Raw genomic sequence first — 16931 nt, 5'->3', positions numbered from 1 at the left:
TAAAATGGTGCACTTAGCAATAGTTGTGAGAGATTTTTGTGATGAAATTTAAGGTGGTAGAACATGTTAGAAAATGTACGTTATTCTGAAAGCTAGTGGGATGACTTGTCCTAGTTGGGGAAAGACACACATACGCTGACCAAGAAAATAATGCTAAGGATAATAATCCAGGATTGCTGCAAAATTCAGTATGAAGTTGTGTCTCATATACATGTGTAAATGATTACAGGTGTGATCTGATTAGAAGCTTGATTTGCCCACAAGAATGTGTAAAACTGCTCATTTCCCATTTTGGCTTGGTACAGGATTTCAGCTGCTCAGCAGTCTGTTTGGCTGAATCTGCTATAAATGATGTGCCATAGGAGACAGATCTGGACTGCAGGCTGACCAGTCAAGCACATCTCAGAAAAATCTGACTTTGATGGCAGCATGCTGTTCCAAAAAAAAAACATTTGCCACAGAAGTGAAAATTTCTCATATATGCAAGTCCCCCATAGCGTGGTCAATGACGCATCTCATATAGCAGGAGAGATATTGGCTTTTGCTGCTAACCATTGGGATAGTCCTCATTAGCATAGAAAACACAACATTCAGTGTTCATCAAACCAAGCTGAAACATGGACTCCTGTGACTGTGGTACAAATGTCACAACCTTGGGCCATTTAAACTGAAATGAAAGGATTGTTGAAGCTTTTGTTTCAGGTGCATGTGTTCTGTTGAACAGTTGAAGATGAAGAGGCACGTCTGTTAAATTCAGGCAGCTTTATTATGTTGCACCATTTAAGGTGGAATTGACGAAATAGTGTGGTGCTTATTTCAGATGCCTGCATTTTGTTTAGGGTGACACCTTTCATTACACCCAACAGGAGGGCATCATACCGGAAACATGGAAGTATGATACTACAACACACAAGATGAAAGCTATAACTTATAGAACAGCATTCACAAGTGTATGAAATGAATACATTTGTTTACTCTCCAAACTTGACACACTAAAATGTTTGCTAGAGTTGTTACATGATCTGAGGCTCGGCTTGACAGCTTCAGCTTCAAGTCAGTTGTTCTCATTTCTTGATTAGGACATCACTGAAAATACCTGCAATAGCTGGCAGGTAAACTATGATGTCACATAATGCAGTTACACCAATTAAATAAAAGGTACATCTTCTGTCATGGGCATGAAACAGTGAAGAAAATAACAGTCCAAAATGTTTGATTTAACTAGTTCACTACATAAAGGAAGCCTTTCAGCTGAAAAAGTGGACAGAGTCAAAAGTCTGGCAGAATTTGGAAACACATTCTGTTGTAACATTTGGTGGAATGAAAAATCCTGCTGTATTTATTTCAGGAGCCTGTGTCTAAGCAAGTCAACTTTGCAACCAACTTGGATGCTATAGCAATATCATTGCAACCCAATAGCAATCACCTATTAAAAAAATAAAAAATAAATAAAACAAAAAAATAACCAGACATACTTTTCTCTCACCTCTCTGATTAGGACATGAAGGATAACACCAATCCTGACGTTCCCTATGTTTGCCACAGTAGACATATATGGTTTAACTGAAGCCTATCTCCTTTGCCCTGGACCAGTACAAAATGAATATTTAACAAAACACTGCAGGAAATATCAAAGGCCAGATATAGGTCAAACGGATAGAATTACTTTGGTGACATTAACTCTTCTGATTTTCTCTGTATCACATGGTGATATTTTAGGGTGACCAGATGTCCTCTTTTACCAGGACATGTCCTCTTTTTTAGACTTAAAAAAATGTCCGGGCGGAATTTCACAAACGTCCGGGATTTAGTTTTTTTCTAGAGTTTACATAGAACTTCGAGAAGCGTTTCATTCACAAACTAGTCCCGCCCTCCCCTACTCCGATTGGTTCGCTTGAGTGAGAAGAGGGCGTGGTGAAGTAGCCTAAAATCTTCTGATTGGACGGTCTGACTGTAGAGCTACCGTTATTGGTTGATAACCTTCTCTGTAAACATTTAATTGGTCAGTCTGCACGTCAGTAGTCCTTGTTTTCGTCAGGCAAAGCTCATGTACCTACCCTCATCTGGAACAGCTATGCCGAAATGTAAATGTAAGTTCTCGGATGAATTAAAAAAGACATTCCCATATTTTGTGTAGCAAATAAAGGTGTAAAGGACCTAAAAGCACACACACACACACTATATATATATATATAATTTTTTTATTTTTTTTTTATTCTTTTGGGCCATAGGAGAGGCATTTTCGCTTACTGACTGTGACCAAAATTCGAACATTGTTGAAACATGCTTTTGAAGCCTGGCTACAGCGCCATAACTGTAGACAGGAGAACTAACCTAAAGCTCAGTTCGGCTGAAACCAATGTCGTTTCATGTGGGTTTGTCAGAGCCGGAGTGTCTAATCGGGAGATTTGGGAGGATACCCGATGGGCCGGTAACTGTATAAGTTTCATGGCAAAAACAGAAATGTAGCCAGAATTAAAATTGGGTACATTTCTTTCTAATTCAACTATTAATATTGCAGTTATGTTCAGGCAGTGGCAGCATGTGTACATTTTCATGGATATAACATTTAGCAAGTTCAGTAATGAAGTGGTAATTTTATTTACAATTCGCTGCTTTTGTCCTATATTCCTATTTAGTTCCAGTGTTTAAATATTCCATAAAAATTGCGACAGGATATGTAGGAGTTTCATTGTGGTCAGAAAATGAACGTACACGTTTGTTTTAGAATAAGTCGAAGCTGACTTCAGAAAAAGCAGCGGTGCCTGTAGATTATATCATTTTATTATTTACAAGCGACCTTTTCTTTTTTACATCTCAATATCTAGTGTGTTTCTACTGGGGAATGGCGATTTATTTTTATTTTGACGGAAATGAACATTATATTTAACAGCATATTTTGCCCGTTTTGTCATAAAACGCCGATTAACCTCCCTTAGGACTAAATATACCGGGGATGCATCTCGCGGCGGGGGTGCTGAATTCGGCACAACACCGGAACGGGCTGGTTGGATGGGAAGAAAGTTTTTGAAACTTATCTAATCTTCTTGCATTTATTCTCCATTCATCTGATAGCGCAGCAGGGGAATTCTCCCCTCCCAAATGTTTAAATTGGTTGGGCCCACACGTCGTCTTTTCTCGAGCGGTGGAAATAAACATAGCAACTAGTGATTGGAATTTTGGCTCTTTTTGGGGAGCCGGCTCTTTTGGCTCGGCTCTTCATAAAGAACCGGCTCTTTCGGCTCCTAAATGGCTCTTTGTTTTACCACTTATTTCCACTGGTACAGAACAATATTACCTACATTTTACATGACTGTATGGACAAAGTATTATTGTTCAATATTAAAAATAATAAAAAGTGTTGCAATGGGCAATTGTTTTTATGGTTGTCTTGTAATAACTCACTGATTGCACTCACACATTCAATTGTATAAATAACTGAATTTTTATTTAAACACCTTAGTAAAAAATCACTTGTAAACTCTGAAATATAGTCAATGGAGCCCAAAAGGTAGGTATTAAAAAATAGCTTATTAAATTAAATAATCATCAATTTCTGGGTAATAAAATAAACGAATATTCTGCAAAGTGCAAAACAGCAGCATTCAACGGTAGTGATTAAAACAACCACAACTGTCAACAAACATTTAACTGATTTAACATTTTCTCCAACTATTTTTTGGAAGGCAGATTGCCATTCAGGAAAACCAAGTGTCTCAGCTCGGAGGGGTTGATCCGGTTTCTTCTCTCTGTTATTATCTGCCCTGTTTTTGAAAAGTTTCTTTCAGAGGGTACTGATGTCGCTACAATACACAGTCGCCCTGCCAACACCTTGACTAGCCGTGGGTAAACTGAGGCCTTTGAATGCCACCAGCTCAGTGGGTCTTCTGTTCTTGGAATAAGAGGCTCCCCAAGATAAGACCGTACTTCCAGCATTGCATCTACTGGTTGATGCCTTAGCTTGTTGTTCTCTGATTGGTTGAATGATACGCCTTAGAAAAACATGGCTCGGTCTTAGACGGGAACCGGCTCTCATCGTTCACTTCCAAGAGCCGGCTCTTTGAACCGGTTCGTTCGCGACCGACACATCACTAATAGCAACAGCATAACGCGAAGCGTCAGTCGGTAGTGGTGGTGGAGGGCTGTTAGAGGCCAGGTAGAACTGAAAAGACCAGGAGGGGAGGGGGAAAAAAGTCGTTAGATGAAGAAAATGCTACCAAATGAGCGGAACTAACAGAACCGTTGAGGACAGGCCTCAGTTGCATCCGGTAAAAAGAGAAATGGAAATAATACCGTATTGTCAGTGTTAGGTTATTGCGCAATGTTTGCAAAGTCAATTTAGCTTAGTTTATTTTGTAGAGCACTATATACACCATTAATCACATCCAGTTTCAAGCTTAAAATAGTAAACAGAATTTAGAAGTGTAATACATAAAATATCCTCATAAAATAACTCATTAATGGAATGTTTTTGTACACTGTAAAAAATGTGACCCATTAGTTACTTAAAAAAATTATGGCAACAAAGTGACACGAAATATTAATGAGTAGATTCTAATTTTCCAACTTTTAAGTAACATTCATTGAATAAATTAACTAAATTTAAGTTGCACAGTTAAAATGTGTTGGATTTAGTAATAACATGCCTAAATATGAATTAATATAGCTCAAAAATATTGAGTAAATACAACTTAATTTCACAAGGAAAGGACTATTTATCTGAGAAAACTTAATTAATATTTACTAAATATCTTGCAAGTATTGATTTACATTTACTAAATATCTGGCAAAAATTGAGTAGCCTGTACTAAGATTCTGGAGAAAGCTTGTTTCTATTTACTGACTATAGTAACTTTACATCTATTCAATAATATCACGTGTCACTTTGTTGCCATAATTGTTTTATGTTAAATCTACTTAATTTGTCCTTTTTGTGCCATGTTTAAGTCAACAGGTCAATATGCATGAAAATAATACCAGGTAAACATTTATTCAATTCTTGAAACATTTATTCATACAAAAATTTAAAATTGATACAACTACATCAAGGATCACAGGCAAAACTTGTTGGTGCACTTAAATCTCAACAATGTTTTGAGACTGCACTCATCTTACACCAGATCAGTTTAATTAGGATTCAGCATTCACCTGCAAATAGATGAACATTAGCTTTAACTTCATAAGCAAGTGTAATGTTTTAGTGTTGGTCTTTTCTATTCATCTATCTGCAGGTGCATCCTGAGTCCTAATTAGATTGACTGGGTATAATTGTTAACAAAATATGATCTCTTGTATTTCAAATACATTATGTACATAAAATATAAACAGACATAACCTTGCTGTACAGTCAAATCATTTAAACCAGACTGTAGACAGTGAGCAAACACAGGTCATAAAATTGTATAGAAACGATTGGAATTGGAATTTTTCTTGCTTTTAATAAGTACTAATTATATTGTTTATAGTAGTGCCCTCACGATAGTGCCCACGCTCGAATTTAGTTTTACGATTCAGATTCACAGAAAAAAAGTAAACTACGAGTCTTATCGGCTACAGCCTGTTTTTAAAAACTACAAAATGTCCGAAACACAAATTAGTGCAAATAAACAGCGAATATAACACCGTTTCTGACACAGAAATAACACAGCAGTAAAAATGTCAGAGTGATCTGAATGGTCTACTTTAACAGAAACCATCGGGTATTTGGCGCGAAAAGAGAAAATGAGATTGGGAAATAGATTAAAAAAAAAACTTAGCAGAAAAACAGAGATTAAAAATAAAAACAAATGTAGCTAGGTGTTCCTACACAATATTATGAAAACATGCATTCTGATATATTGAGTATGGAATGCTAACATAATACGTAAAATGTTAAATGTTTAGTAAACAGACGAATCATTGCCTCTGATTTCGTGGTGTGCTCTAATTTGCTGAACTCTGTTCAAACGCAGCTCTGTGTGTGAAGTGAGAGTGAGAGTGAGCTAGTGCTGCAATGACCGTTTGAAAGTGTGCTCTCACAGAGACTGAGCGTCCTGTCGTGGCTTCATTATACCGTCAACAGACACATGAAACAACATGCAAACTACAGAAAGCACAACATCAGCTTCTTAAAACCGTAATTCAGGATTGTAATCACAAAAACACTTTGTTTTTTAATCAAACGTTGTTCCTCGCCATCAGCTAACTCTCCAGTCTGTGCTCGAAACCGGTCTTTACGGTCTTTATGAAGCACCGGTGTTTGTAAATAAACCGCCTCAGTTCCCTGCTCGGTCTCTCTCTCCCTGCTCATAGCAGAGGCGTCTGGTGTTGTTTTAGACAGAGAAAAGAACTCCAAACGTTGAAAACAACGAACAGAAATGAGGTTTACTCTATTCCTGCTCCATGGTTTTGCGGTTTCGGATCTCTTAAGGTGGAAATGCCTCCAAACTCCGGAGACGGCTAACTGCATTAGCGACAGTGCTACAAACTAAACATCTCGAGTTACACATGAGTGTCTCTGGGAATTCAATCAGTGAATTAAAGACTTACAGACAAGTTAAACTTCATCCACATACAAACAACTATCGTTTTTCCCCTCAAACACACCGATCCACCTTAAAAATGCGGAGCTTAGAACTGCGTGTCCCCACATTTAAGAGCGCCTCAAACAAAATACACAAATTTAGATAAACATTTTTCTTTTGCTGTTAATAATTTAAAAGCTGTTCACTTTTGGAAGTCCGAGGACGTTCAGAACCCAGTAATGCTGGTGTCCACGAGTTTCAGAATGCGTTGGGCGGAAGTGTATGATTAAAATTAAAGACCTCCCAATGAGTAAAATCTATTGCATTTTCTGGATCTTTGGTGTTACTCATAAAATATGGATAAATTCTATTCAACATATCCCATCTAATTTTATTCAGCCAAAACTGTGTAAATTGCAATTAATACTTTGTTCAAATTTGTTGAATTTAGCTCAATTTTATTTCAAACTACATGAAGTCTTTTTATTAAGTTCAAGTTACTATTAGTTTTTAACTAAATATTAATTTACCCAGTCCCACTTTTTACAGTGTAGCGTCGGAGCAGAAAATTCCTTCCGTAGATAAGTGCAATTTTCATTTCAAATTATTGCTACTGTACAAATGTAAATACGCTTTCATCTTTATCATATTTTTTACCTTTCAAATCTTTATCTGATTTAAATTCAAATTAAACATATTGTTTATGTGCAGTGTTTTCTGTTAACTTACCAACATATACCTGAACATAAACCCAATAAAAAGGCACGGTAAGAGCTATCTTAAAAGTCGGCTGGGTTTGAGAACGAAACTCCCGGGCTGATAAAGTGCCCCATTTCTGCCCTGGGGTTTGTGTCTTTGTTTCAGATGTTAATGGTGAAGGAAGAAGTTTGATGATGAACAGTGACATGACTGCATTTGTCAAACTCAACTGTCATGGAGAAAAATCCCTCACTGACCTTATACAAGCTTCACTAATTCTGTTAGTCTGGAGCTACCATAATGCAGTGAACTATGAAGTAAACTGAATCAGAAGCAGTTTTTGTTTGTGTTTCCTTTCCAATTATTCAATAATATATATACAAACACACACACGGTGCTGTACGCTGAAAGTAAACAAACAGTTTATTTTATAGTTAACAGTTCTATTTGAGAAGGCAGTAGACAAACCATTCGAAAGGAAGAAGCTGAAGTACACTGACTTGGTGGCTGAGGGTGGCAGGTGACAGGCACGTTAGACCAGTGGAGATAGGTGTTAGGGGATTTGTAGCCAAGCCTGCCACATCCCTGCTTGTGCAGTTCAGCATTATAGGCTGGAAACTTGAGCAGCTGTGAAGGAGTTATGAGAAACAGCTGAAAGGTCTAATCAGTGGTTGTGGATAAGGAGAACACAGACTAGTTGTGGAAATGCACTGTAGAGGTGCTGTTATGCTGGTTGGTGATGTAGCACGTAAAGATCACATGGCACTGAGCATGCATTAACGGTGCCAGTGGGGCTAGGTAGAGGTTGTTGATACTTAAGGGCAAGGTAGGACTGTAAAGCTGGCTTGGAGGTGGGTGAGTCTGGGACGCCAAAATTCACCGTTGAGCCTTCTGAAAGTGTCATGGGCTTAATTCAGCGAAACACTGACGAGGGGAGGTGACTACCTGATGACCCCTGTGAAGAGCTACTGATACAGAGGGTGGTTTGGGTACTCATCTGATGGGCTCAATGAGTAACCGTAGATGTTAAGAGTAACTGGTTGCTGATCGAATCATAAACGGCCACAGCAACCTTAGGGTGTAGCTGTAGGATTGGAACAATAGAAATTATGTGGCTGCTAGTAGGAAAAGAGAGGGGTGGGCCCTATGCGAAGCTCTAATGGATTGGCATAGGATATTTTACATCTTGTGTATGATTATAATAAATGTATGTATATTTTATATTATTATATTATATTATTACCACATATTACATGTGGTATTTTGTATCAAAATTCATTTTATTTTGGGCCTTTACCTGTGTAGGAAGAAATAAAAAAAAACCCTGTGTGAAGTAAACATTATATACTTAGTCTTTATTTTCTAGATTAATCTGTCTTACACCATGCTGAGAAAAATATTTCATATAATTTAACATGGAATTCAAAAAACCAAGCCAACACAAAACTGGCACTATACTATATAAATATAACATATCTTGAAAAAAGTGTAGTTTTTACCTGTTATGTTTTAGCCAGCTAATATTATTTGGTCTGTTATAGTTTACCAACATAGTTATTTTACATCCAGAGTTCATTCAGGCATCTGTGTACATTAAATTGTTTTAATAACATACAAATATATTCTGATTTATGTACTAATAAATTTCTTCATGCAAAAATATTCAAACTCAATGTCCCAGAATATAACAATTACCTAGTGACTAAGTTACTACAGTATTGTTCATCTAAGCCCAATGCATTTTGTACTGCAGCATTATACAATATGCATCAAGATAATAATACTGTCACTGCAAGTCTGAGCTTTACAGTACAATGGTTTTAGAACAATAAATGTCATAGCACACAAAAAAAAAAAAAAAAAAAAATTAGGCCATTTGTACTTTTTCATTGTGCATTACATTCTGCATATGGTTTCCTCAGGATATGTCAACATTTTGAAAGGTCACAAACAAAAATAACTAATAATCAATGTACAATATATAGATACAATTTTGTTAAAAGGTTACCAGGTTTCAAAGTGCAAAAATCATCCTCCTGGAGTATTAATCCTGATACCACAAAATAACATTTGTGCTCCTTTACTAAAGTATTTTGTGGACTTCTGTTAATTCAAAGTATTAAAAATAATTTCCTACATATTTGTAAAGTGCAGTCACTATGAAAAATGCAAGAAAATCACTTTAGTAAAGTGCAAGAATGTTTGTTAATTGGGTTTATATCTGGATACATCTCTGTTCTCTGTTTCCTTTTTCTATTCATTTAACAAAGTATAGGCACTGTGTATAAGAACACCTTTATTCAAGTAAAATTCATGTTTTTTATTTGACTTGAGTAGTCATTTGAAAATTTCTCTGGGACAATTCATTGTTTTGGGAGATTCTTCAGAAATTCATTTAGGTTCTGGTAGATATTGGAAGGCTGAGAGGCACCATGCTCCATCAATGCTGAGCCCATGTGCATGTGAAGGGCTTGGCATAGGTTGGTGGTGGCCCCTCTAAGACTACCTCCTCTCCCACGGAGTGTACCACTGTTGCTGGAAGTCCCAAGGAGTTGCCAGAGTAGAGGAAGCACTTTCTGCTCTACTAGCTGTGGCTTGCGTGGGTACAGCTCCTTAACAAGCTCTACACAAATGGAGAAAACAAAGACAGCACCAAACATGCCATTATCTCATGAATGTTTCATTAGGATTCTGAGTAAAAGAATAAAGAAAAATAAAGTAGTAGGGTGTAGGGAAAACCTAAACACATGTGTTACTTGCAAATACAGGTGCATCTCTACAAATAAGAATATTATCAAAATGTTAATTTAAGTTAGAAATTCAATTCAAAAAGTGAAACTCATTATATTACAGACATTCTTAAAAACAATGATCTATTTAATATAGATGATTATGAAAACCCAAAAGTCGATATTTCAGAAAATTAAAATATTATATAAGTTAAGCAATTATTTTTAATACAGAGATGTTGGCCTACTGAAAAGTATGTACAGTACATGTAATCAATACTTGGTCGGGCTCCTTTTGCATGAATTACTGCATCAATGTTGTGTGGCATGGAGGCAGTCAGCCTGTGGCACTGCTGAGGTGTTATGGAATTCCAGGTTGGTTTGATAGCAGCTTTCAGCTCGTCTGCATTGCTGGGTCTTGTGTCTCATCTTCCTCTTGACAATACCCCATAGATTCTCTATGGGGTTTAGGTCAGGTGAGTTTGCTGGCCAATCAAGCACAGTGACACTGTGGTTATTAAACTAGGTACTGGTACTTTTGGCAGTGTGGACAGGTGCCAAGTCCTGCTTCAAAATGAAATCCACATCTCAATAAAGCTTGTCAGCTGAGGGAAGCATGAAGTGCTCCAAAATTACCTGGTAGATGACTGCGCTGACTTTGGACTTAATATAAAACAGTGGACCAACACCAGCAGATGACACGCCTGCCAAAACCATCACTGATTGTGGAAACTTCACACTAGACTTAAGCAGCTTGAATTGTGTGCCTCTCCACTCTTCCTCCAGACTCTGGGACCTTGATTTCCAAATGAAATGCAAAATTTACTTTCATCTTAAAACCAGACTTTGAGCAGCAGCCCGGTCCTTTTTCTTCTTGGCTCAGGTAAGAAGCTTCTGGCAGTTGTGGCCCATGTCCTGTGTGTGGTGACACAATGTTGCTTGAGCATCGTTTTCTACCACACTTTTTCCTTCCACTCTACTTTCCATTAATATGCTTGGATACAGCAGGAGGGTGTCAGTGACTGCCTTCTGGACATATGTCAAGTCAGCAGTCTTCCCCATGATTGTGTAGCCTACTGAACCAGACTAAGGGACCATTTTAAAGGCTTAGGAAACCTTTGCAGTTGTTTTCTGTTGAATATTCTAATTTTCTTAGATAATGGCTTTTGGGTTTTTCATTGGCTGTAAGCCATAATCATCAACATTCAATCAACATTAAAAGAAATAAATGCTTGACATTGATCACTGTGTAATGAATCTATATAATAGGAGTTTCAGTTTTAAAATTGAATTACTGAAATAAATTCATTTTTTATGAAATTCTAATGTATTAAGATGCACCTGTACCATCTTAGGGCTAGATAGACACATATATTAATCAGAATGTTCTGCCCTTGACTTCTCTACAGAGATTACCCTACCCTGGATCTTTTCATGATATTATTAACTGCTAATGATGAAAGACACAAATTCTTTGTAATCTTGTGCAGAGAAACATTGTCTTTGAACTGAAAGACAATCGTTTCACTAAGTTCACTAAGGTGGTGAAGCCTGACCCCTATTTGTGTGTATGTATGCATGTATAACAATAGATTTGGGGAATAACAGAATTAACGTAACAGCATTACGTATTTAGAACAGAAGACATAAATAACTGTATACCCACAATGTAAGTACAATGTAAATAGATGTAAATGTAGATTCAAAATATTATTACCTCAAACAATCTCACATTACAGAATAAAATCAATTCTTACTGACCTATTCTAAACCCTAGCAGATAACTAGGCTTTTGTATAGTCAGGATTACCTATTATACTAATTATAAAATCATACTACAAGTTTGCAATTTAGTTTCACTGTTAAATATTCACATACATTTATTCAGTGCATTTAGACACTTCCAGAATTCCCTTAGCATGCTTGCAAAATCACTACTCAAAATAGTTTCTGACAGAGAGAGCAGGCAAACAAGGGTGTAGACGACCAATCCGTTTGAACCAATCTCATTCATCACTTCGGTTGGTAAACAATTACATTGCTTCTGCCTCAAAGGCAGCACTACCTCCAGTGCCACCTTTTTATTAAAATACATACACACTATACATACCTGCAACTTTATCAACAAGATCCACTTTAGCCTTTCCACTGAGAAACTGAGCCTTGGTGCATAAGGGCTGAAGTAGAAGTGTGTTGTCTGAAAATGTAGAAAATATTCCAAATATCAGTAAGCAATTAATTACTCAGGAGATGTGCACGATGAGAGGTGCCAGGCAGATTTGGGGATACTCTCAAATCCAACAAACAAGAGAATGACATCTGGGTTGCCTCAAAGAGGTATTAGAAAACACTCCGACAGTGCAGGAGGGGTAGAAGCACACTGAGGAAATTTCAGACCTGAGAGACATGCCTGCTTTGCAGGGACAGTGTAGCAAAGTGTATTCTGGGAAAGAATGGCTTCCACCTTGATAGGTGTCATCTCTGCTCTTGGCAGATGTAGTGTTAGATGAATGTGCTTTAATTTTTCTTATAAGAAATTTTACTTTTGGGACTTTAATCTTTAGAAACTTAACATGCTCACTATCAGCGATTTCTCTGGTCACACATTTCTCCCCCGAGCCCAGATCTGCATTTCAGATAACACTTCTAGTGTGGTGAAAGTCTTTATATTGCATCTTAATTAACCTCTTTCTAATGTAATCAAATTGTTGCAGACTACCATGAAATAACTATGCTTGTGAGATTCTTTTTTGACCATTTATTACATCTATTCTTTGTCTTGTCAAAGGTCATAAATTATATGTGATGTCATCACCTCAGAGGTTCATGCCGGAGCTCGTGCATTTAAAAAAAAAATAAAGTGCTGAGAAAAAAAGAGTTGGAAGCCCGACTCTCAGCTTTGAGAGAACAGAATAAAGAGAGTTGAATAAGGAGTGCAGACCGGTTCAGTTGAGTTACTCAGAGAACCCAGAATAGAGAAGAAAATGTAGTTGAATAGAGAGTGAACTGTAGACTGGCTCAGTCCAGAAGAGAAGAGAACAGGATGAATTGAGAGATACACACAGAGCAGTTTCCCACTGGGAAACTTGGACTTCCATTTTGGAAGTTCAGCATGGTAGAAATAAATAGAGAGAGGAGAATTAGAGATTCACTACAGGGTGAATCTACTTCAAATAAGTTTAGAGGCATATGTAATGTATAATCAATATTCAATAAATATTAAATAAACCGGCTATGTTGATAAATCCAGTCCTTGGTTATTTATTTGTGTGTGCACTTTTAAAATGTGTTATAATAATATATTTTTACAATTGTTTGTATTTTCAAAATACATTAAAGTTGTTCAGAGAAAACCATGAAACATCATTGTTATTGTATTGTTTTGAATTAAAAACATTTTAAGAGAATTAACAAATCACAGTATAAATTTGGAGTTTCTGACGATTCAAAGAGACATTCCTGTTTAATTTCAAGTTACTTGTTATTTTTAAATAGACAAAGGAACCCACCTAGGATTCTGATGAGTGTTTGAATGGCACCTGTTGCAGCCATGTAAATAGCAGCATTCTTGGAGTTGAGGTGATTGTCCACAATAGATGGAACAAGGATGTGAATCACTTGGGCCAAATTATCTCCGAGCAATATGATTATCCTCTGTAAAGCCTCCAAGGCATAGAGGTTAACCTTGCTGTTTGACTCTTGCAGGCGTGATTTGAAAGCATCAAAAATCTATCAAAAAAGAAAAGCGAAAGAGTAAATTACTGAAAATATTATTGATCTTTTAACATGCTATAACTACTAAACAATGGTGCTGCAATGCAGTTCACCCAGCTAAGTTTACTTGCCCATATTTACAGTATATGGACAAAATTACTGGGATCTGATGGGTCTAAATGATTTAAAACATATATAATGTTTTTATTGTCATGGATGGATTGGTGAGAGTGTGTCACCTTGCGAAGTGTGTTCCCACCTTGCACCCAGTTATTCCGGGTGGGATCCAGGTGAATTTTTTGAGAGCGAGAAAATCCTCTAAACCAGGGATAACTAAACTGCGTATGTTTCCCACTGGTCGTATGTGAAGCAGAGAGAGGTGGTTTGCAGGATGACCATTACATTTCTTTTTTTAATAATTAAGGATTTAATTAATAATTGTATATCTAAAATATTTATGTACAAGCTACATAATTTATCAGGTTTTTCAAAATTATGCTTAATAATATTTGTGTTAAAAAACATAATTACAACATGGGCAAACACCATAATTCATTAATTCTGTAAGGGAAATGGAGGGCATTCTTCCCATTTTTCTCCCAGTGAGGGAATGCAATTCCCAATATTTTCCAAAATCCATGTAAAGAAAGCCCACAATTTCAGCTGTTTACATTTTGGGCATAAACAAAGGCTAGAGAAAGACAGTTTGGAATTAATTACAAAATGGGCAAAGCAAGAATGATAAAAAAATAAGCCAATGACAAGCACAAGAACACATGGAGAAATACTCCTGAACCAAGAAGAGCCTGCAGAGTACACGTGAAGACAAAACAGACAAAAACACTCAGCTGAAGAAAAAAGAGATTCATGAAACACTGTTTAACACTACAAGTGCCGAGAGCTGCTGTGAGTACATGCTCTAAGCACCACCATGTTTTTCACCTATTACGGATAATAATTTTAATAAAGAAATATTTAATTGATATATTTTCTTATAAATATTTCTTTCAAAACACTCCTTTATATTTCCCATAGTCATTTTACGTTCTCAATGTGTTTGAAACATTCAATTTAGCCCTATTTCTTTGTTTTCTGTGCGTAATATTTTTAGAATAACACCCCATAGCATTATACCTCTACCACTAAACTTTACTTACCGGACTGGATTGCACCAAATGGTAATGTTCTATTGGTTTCTCCAAACCCAGACACATCCATCAGACTGTGAGACAGACACACCACTGAACACATTTGCACTGCTCAAGAGTCCAGTGGTGGTGTTTCAAAAAAACTATTTTTCACATAGGAATGACTGTGGGAATTTTTTTGACACATTCAAATATAACTGCGAGCAATAATGTGACAATTCACAACCCTCACAACACTCCTTCAGAGCACAAAAATAAGCTTTGTCTGAATTTGCACCCATGCAATTTATATCCACTTTTTAGGATATTGTAGCTTTTTTCCCCAGTTTCTACTCTATTATTCTCATTATTAAATAATATATATTTTTTTATAAAACTGAACTGATCATCTGACTTCAAGAAATTCTTGCACAATCCACAGTGGTTTCAGGCCTTGCCCTACATAGACTGATATTTGTCTGGATTTCCTGAATCTTTTCACATTATTATGTAACATATATGGCGAAAGAGCCAGATTCTTTGAAATTTTGCATTAGGAAATGTCCTGTTTGGACAATGTCAAAAATTGAGCCATCTTTGCTTGTAAAAACTGAGATTCTTATATCCTTTATAGTCACCTTAATACAGTAGAAAAATGGTGGAACTAGAATATTCTATAAATTTGTATACTTGGTCAGACAAAACAGTGGAAATTTTTAGTTAAATAAAGGTAATATATATGATAATGAAATAATGAACAAATAACAGCTTGTTGTTTTCATTGCATTCATAATAACCTTTCCAGAAACAGGGCCTGTATATTTATTATAACAGTGACTGTGGTCAGTACTTTCTGGATTTAAGAAGTACACTTAATTACCCGTTTATTTCCTCTTATTTTATAAAAATAGCTACACAATATTTAAGACAGGTTAAAAATATATTGACATATACTCATAATAATGTGAAAAGAATGAATTGATATTTGTTGAGATGTTTCACTTTATTCTTAACTTCTCCTAAACTTTTCAAAGCTTCTACACAAATTAAATATGAACCTTGCTTAAAGCATTAAAAATGAGTTACCGGGAACATGTTTCCCACGATGATATAGGGATTATCCTCACAGTCCTTGACCAACTGATCAATGCCCTTGATGCGCCCCCTGAAGTCTTTTGAACTCAGCAGGACTTGGAGCTGATTGATGTACTCAGTTTTGTCTGCAATGCTTTGGGTCTGTGCTTTGTCTTTGCTAAAATTTAAAAAACACACACAAAAAAAAATGTAAGCAAGAATATTAGTGTGAAAAATGTACAACCAAGATATCAAAGTCACAAATACCTGAGGGAAAGTTGAGGTTCACGTGTAAGTGAGGAGGCTCTCACAAGTCCACCACCAGGGAGGGCGCGTCTGCCTCTAGCTGAAGGTGTATCCTGAGGCATTTCCCCTAGCCCCTGAAGTCAAAGTAACATTAGTCTCTGAATGTTGTGATAATTCTCTGCATTATAACAATGTCATTTACCAAATATAACCTTAAAAAAATAATGCAACCGAACAAAATATATTTTGTGTGCTGTTGTGCCACCTTGGTTTTCAGTGTTAGGACAGTATCCCTGATGTTTGCCAGGTCTTTGCCAGGGATGTACTTTGCCGCCATTTTATCAAAATCATGGTGACTTGATAATAACATCAGCATCTGCCGACCAAAATATCTGGCAGAAATAATATACATTTAATTACATATTCTGTTTAACTAAGAGACCATGTCTAGAAAACAACACTGAACACTGATTTTTCAGAAGTGTACCTGTTGTGTCAATTAAACTTTGTTAAATCAGGTCTGAAGTTATGGGTGAATAAAAAAGATTGCAAACCTGGCTTCTTGCGAAGAGTCCTGTACTAGTTTGGATATAGCCGGCAAGATGCGGTCAGTGAGGTCTTTGGTTCCAGATAATAAGCGTGCTGCACCAATCTTTTCTACCAGTGTAGCCAAGTGCTGAGAAGAGCACTTTCTTACTACTGCATTTAAGTGACTATTAATCACAAAAAAAAAAAAATGTATTTAAGGAATTCACATATAAATTGCATAAATAATTTATTAGACGTGTATAGATAGTCTTTTCCAAAAGTAACAACCCTGATTCTGGAATGTAAGTATT

The 16931-nt window shown here is 36.5% G+C and overlaps 1 protein-coding gene across 1 annotated transcript in view; it reads right to left on the bottom strand.

The window, feature by feature from the left end:
• Positions 1-8566: 8566 nt before the first annotated feature.
• The window catches only part of LOC136697782 (TOG array regulator of axonemal microtubules protein 1-like), a 28628-nt gene continuing 20263 nt past the window's right edge, over positions 8567-16931 (bottom strand). Inside the window, exons 15-21 of the mRNA XM_066673041.1 lie at positions 16647-16805; positions 16358-16484; positions 16114-16226; positions 15859-16024; positions 13441-13660; positions 12042-12128; positions 8567-9825 (exon numbers count right to left, since the gene is read on the bottom strand). Coding sequence (XP_066529138.1) covers positions 9566-9825; positions 12042-12128; positions 13441-13660; positions 15859-16024; positions 16114-16226; positions 16358-16484; positions 16647-16805 — 1132 coding nt within the window. The 3' untranslated portion in view covers positions 8567-9565. The remainder of the gene's footprint in view (positions 9826-12041; positions 12129-13440; positions 13661-15858; positions 16025-16113; positions 16227-16357; positions 16485-16646; positions 16806-16931) is intronic.

This window comes from Hoplias malabaricus, chromosome 1 (genome assembly GCF_029633855.1).
Source record: "Hoplias malabaricus isolate fHopMal1 chromosome 1, fHopMal1.hap1, whole genome shotgun sequence".
In the NCBI taxonomy this organism is placed as follows: Eukaryota; Metazoa; Chordata; class Actinopteri; order Characiformes; family Erythrinidae; genus Hoplias; species Hoplias malabaricus.
Note: the sequence above shows the minus strand (reverse complement) of the source record. Positions and strands in the feature narration are given on the sequence as shown.